The 5,147-nt window shown below is 42.6% G+C and overlaps 1 protein-coding gene across 1 annotated transcript; it reads left to right on the forward strand.

Annotated features, from left to right (window-relative positions):
* The first annotated feature begins 806 nt into the window (after nucleotides 1-806).
* On the forward strand, nucleotides 807-2,847 carry TCEAL9 (transcription elongation factor A like 9). The gene is made up of 3 exons (XM_055121719.1): nucleotides 807-956; nucleotides 1,462-1,537; nucleotides 1,857-2,847. The coding sequence occupies exon 3, from the start codon at nucleotides 1,926-1,928 to the stop codon at nucleotides 2,235-2,237; it is 312 nt and encodes a 103-aa protein (XP_054977694.1). The 5' UTR covers nucleotides 807-956; nucleotides 1,462-1,537; nucleotides 1,857-1,925; the 3' UTR covers nucleotides 2,238-2,847.
* The last annotated feature ends 2,300 nt before the right edge of the window (nucleotides 2,848-5,147 follow it).

Genomic DNA, 5,147 nt, shown 5'->3' on the forward strand with positions numbered 1-5,147 from the left:
GGAGCTCACAAAGTGTATCTCCTAATTTGTGGTCCTGCAGGCAGCAATGCCTCCAGCTAATATCACCCACCACTAGTCGTATGGAGTCAAACATTGCTCTTTTTCCCCATTTTTAATCCTTTTCTCAAATGAAGTCCTAATTGTGCCAAATTAGGCACACTTTTAAAAAACCATATGCCAGGTGCTATTTTCAGCACTATCCGTATACTAATTATAACTAAATTGTCATCTCACTAAACCACTGGTATACATCCATCACTACTAGAGTAGTTTTGTCTTTGTCTTTCCCAACAATAAAATACACAATATTTCTTGGTGGGGAAGAAGAATAGGAAACTATTAAGAAAAACAAGTAAAATATTGCATTCAGAAAAGCTCTCTCTTGTCCAAGACTCCTTCTCTAAGCTCCCCACCCCCTCCCTCCCCACCACAACCTGTTGTCAAACCAGCGCGGCTCCATGACAACGGAGGACTAAATTGCAGAGGAAATGGAGATGGGGGGAGGGGCGATGAATGGGGTGTTCATCATTCTGGCAGCTGAACCAGGGAGACACAATTTTCCCAAGAAATAGACAAGCTCCGTGGCTCCAGAAACAGATGCATCCCCGTTTCACATCATCAGAGAAAGGGAACTAAAATGTGCCATCTGGGATGGGCAACACCCACAGAGACGGACAGGGTCGAATGTCTTAAGGGGCTTCGGGAGTTCAAGGCAGTGGGTGGAGGGGAGGAAGGGGGGCGGGTCGTGCCGGAGGCGGGCCGCCGATGCTGGGCTTTTCTTGGGAGTGGAAATTGTGGACCGGAGCTCGCCGGTGACGTGTGTCCCACGTGACCAGGAGTCGACGTGTGCAGAAGTCCTGCTAAGTCCGGTCCTTGTTCCCGTCCACCGCTCTTCGGCAGTGGGGGCGGCGGTTCCTGGGACCTGGCGAAGGAGTCCAATTGCCTCAACTTTTCAGGTCAGTGTCAAAATAAACGCTGTCTGGAGACGACAAAGGTGGGCGGGGGCGAGGGGGGAAGGCCCAGGACAGCATTGAGGGAGCTCGGGTCAATTCTATATTTCTATATTGCAGACGCTCCCCGTCTGCAGGATCCACGGCAAAGGGCCAAGTCAGTTGTCCCCGAGACAGGCGAAAGAGACCCGTGTTGGTTTGAAAAACAGCCATCCTCTTGGCAGTCACCTCCGGTCTTTCTTTCCCAGTGCTAACCATCCCCGGAGTCCCCTCCTCAGGCCTAGACTTTGTAAATAAACCGCTTTTCCTACTCCCCATCTGCTGGCGAATCGGGCTCTTTTGTACGGCGGGGTGGAGGAAAAAGTGTGGGAGGAAGAAGGCAAAAAAGTTTCCATAACCAAGAACCTTAATGAGAGAAAAAAAAGACTTGCTATTCGGGAGGCCAATCAAGCATTCGTGGTTTTTTTTTTTCCCTCCCCCGCCCTTTTCTCCCGTTTCCGTTTATCCTTAGGTCCGAGGGGTCTGTTGTTGTTGGCGCTCCACAAGCACTGGAAAAGGTCGGGAAGGAACTGACCAGATCTGCACAAGTAAGAAGCATGTTAAAAACGACTTCTCCCCCTTCTCCTAATCTGCGCAATTCCAGTATGGCAGTGTGTCCGGCCTAGCAGGGGAGAATTGATTTGGGGGGGGGGGTCAGGAGGGTGGGGGAAGGAGCCCAGGAAAAAGCTGGAGGGAGGAACTAGAAAGGGATGACATGATGGCAAGCAAAGATGGGAGTGGTGGGCCCTGAGAAAGCCATGGTTGAGTCGACGAAAACGTCACAAGCAGAGACCTTTGTCCTAAGCACAGGTCCACTTACCAAGTCTTTGACTTATTGTCTTCTTTCTTCCTATAACTCTGTTCAAGGAATAATAAACAGTAAAAAAGAGGAAAAGAAAACAAGGAGCGGGGGAAAAAAGGAAGAATAAACACAAGATGAAACCCTGTCAGATTATTGAAGAGAAACCAGAAAATGAGAGTGAACCAAAGCCTGAAGAAGCGCCAAAGCCGGAGGAAAATCCAGAGGAGGAGAAAGAACCAGAGGAAGAAAATGCAGAGGAAACTTTTAGAGAAAGGCTGATTCAGTCTCTCCAGGAATTTAAAGAAGATATACACAACAGGCATCTCAACAGTGAAGATATGTACAGGGAAGTGAATGAGTTAGATGAGATAAGGAGAGTAAGAAACAAACTTATAGTGATGCGTTGGAAAGTTAATCGAAACCACCCTTATCTCTACTTGATGTAACACACTCGTTTTCCTTATATTAACATTGCCATTTTGCTCTTTTTGATTTTTAGTTTCCCGATAATAGCTTTGTGCATTTTCTACTTTCAACTTGTTGCTAATAGTAGTTTTAGTGCTTTGCTTGTTCATTGTATTTTGAGCCGTTCTGTAAGTCTCTGTCTTTTAATAGGAGAGCTTATTTGTACAAAAGAGGTTCCTGATAGGATATAACATGAAAAAGCTTACTAAGTAGTATGTGAATTTCATATTTTTGCAAAGGAAGAGTACATATATATTTTACATATGTGCACAGAAAAAAGTGAAGTTTGAAGGAGTTAGTTAATTGTAGGGCTATGAGTGATTTATAAAACTCTGCTTATTGTATTTCCTTACTGCTATGATGTACACGCATTATCTTTATAATAATAATAAAAGTATTATAACAAAAGAAATGTATTATAACAAAAGAAGTAACCAGCATCACTTACTAGTTTATTTCTCAAGATACTCGGTCACCAATATAAGTTGACAGAATTTTAAAAGGAAATATGAATACCAAAGAACCATGAAGCCACTTAAAGAACCTTTTCTAATGTATTTTCTCATATCCAAAATAGAGATGTGAGCTGTATGTGACTGTTTTTTTTCCTTTCTGTCCCAGATAGGACCCTAACTGCAAAGAGATTCCGTTCAATTATGTGGGAAAGAAGATAAAATAGTTCTCACCTCATCTAGGCAATTCTAGTGGGTGCCACTTTTGTTTTTCTTCCTGGTGTGCCCGTCCAACCACCATCCCCTGTCATGTATATTGGATATTCTTGCCCCTTCAATAAGATCCATCACCTTTCAGGCCTCAGCCACTGTTGATTTGCTGGAATTCTCTAAAGCCCAACATATTTCTTTATAACCCCAAGTGAAATGAATTCCTGGGTGACCTCTATAATAAACATGGGGAGAACATTTAGCTCTTCAATTTACAGGGTCACTTGATAGCTTATCCATCTGGCAACCTTGGAATTTTCTGTTTGTTTCTGGGAAATGCCTGGTGATGCTCAAGGATTATTCCTGGATCTACGTTCAGAAATTACTCCTGGGGCTGGAGAGATAGTAAAGTGGGTAGGGAGTTTGCCTTTTACATAACTGACCCGGGTTCGATTCCCAGCATCTTATATGGCCCCCTGAGCACCGCCAGGAGTAATTCCTGAGTGCAAAGCCAGCAACCCCTGTGCATTGCCGGGTGTGACTGCAAAAAAAATCCTTGCAGTGATTTGGTGGATGTATGGGGAGCATTTAGGATGCAGGTGATGGAACCTAGGTCAGCCACGTAGGTCAGCCATGTGCAAGGCAAACACCCCACCTGTTGTGCTATGGGTCTGGCCTACAATCAGAATTTTAAAGTCGCTGCCTCTTATCCATATAGGACTCATATTTAACGGGTATAGGACTAGAAGACAATGAATAACAAGTTTGCTTTTGTCTGAAACTTTTACAGTTTTAGCTTCTTGTTTAATTTCCTTCAGGTGTGTGAACTCTCCCAGAAATCTAGTGGCCCCTCCTTAGTTCCACTCTAGTTCAACTGCTCTCATTATTATCCGGCAATAAGAAAGTATTCTACAACTTTATGCAAATATATATATATGTACGTGTATTAATACATCCCTATATTGCTCACAGTGATGGCAATTGTCTTATATTTTGTCCTTTATTATGTTCCTTTGGGACAGTTCATTCTTCCAGACCATTCTTCAGTGTTAAGGCAACTATATGAATGGTGATTGGGTTGGACTCCAGCAGTGTGTGAGATGTGTGTGCAAGGTCTTACTATCCCAGCTTTACAAAAGAAAGATGAACCTATCCCCTGACACTCAAAGAGTGGTGCTCAGGCAGGATGTGGAAGGGCTCATCTAAATTCCATTTTTCTTTAGGGCTGATTAACTGGGCAGGTACAAAACCTTCCTGGGCTGCTGATGGCTGGGCTTTCCTGAGCACACATTTATAGAAAAACTGTTACCCACATTACAGATCAGAGGACTAGATTTCCTTTACTCCATTTTTTACCTTTCACAAGGTGGGTCGATGAAAAAATGTTATGGGGAGGAAGACAAGACCTCAAAAGTTACTAAAAACACGTATTGCAATAGGCTATTCCAGCCCTAACTTCTCCATGTAATCATATAACTTGGTGTTAGATGGTCTGTGGTAGTTAAAATTATTTTTAGACGGTCCACAAATATTGATATCATAATATCCATTTATTTATGAATGGGAGACGAAGAATACTCTCTAAGGAAATTTTGTTTGCTAAATTTAGTTTAAATTTAAACTTGAATTTAGTGTTCTTTTAGAAATGTAATTAAACAAGTCAATTTGAAGACAAAAATAGACTACATATATGAATAAAATATATATATTTATATGCCTAGTCTATATATAACCTATATAGACAAAAATAGAATATATATTGTCTGGTAGTGCTCAGGGTTTTATTCCTGGCTGTGCATTCAGGTATCATTCCTGGTGGGCTCGGGAGACCATATGGAGAGCAGTGGATCGAACGTAGCTCAGCTGCAAGGCAAGCATCCTACATTCTGTGCTATTGTTCTAGCACTCATAGTAATATTTTGGGTGGCAGGCACGTGGTGTGGTAAAAACCAACCTAATGGTAAACTAATTAGAATAACTAATTAGGGGAAAATAGTATTTGGAAATACCTGTTATGAATGGTGCAGTCTGAAATTTTACCCTACATGTTCCAAATTAATGTTCATTTTACTCTACATATTAAAATTAATGTAACAGGGCTGGAGAGATAGTACAGCTGTAGGGTGCTTGCCTTGCACACGGCTGACCCATGTTTGATCCCCTGTACCCCATATGGTACCCCAGCCCCACCAGGAATTACACCTGAGTACAAAGCCAGTAGTTAGCTCT

The sequence above is a fragment of the Sorex araneus genome, chromosome X, assembly GCF_027595985.1.
Source record: "Sorex araneus isolate mSorAra2 chromosome X, mSorAra2.pri, whole genome shotgun sequence".
In the NCBI taxonomy this organism is placed as follows: Eukaryota; Metazoa; Chordata; class Mammalia; order Eulipotyphla; family Soricidae; genus Sorex; species Sorex araneus.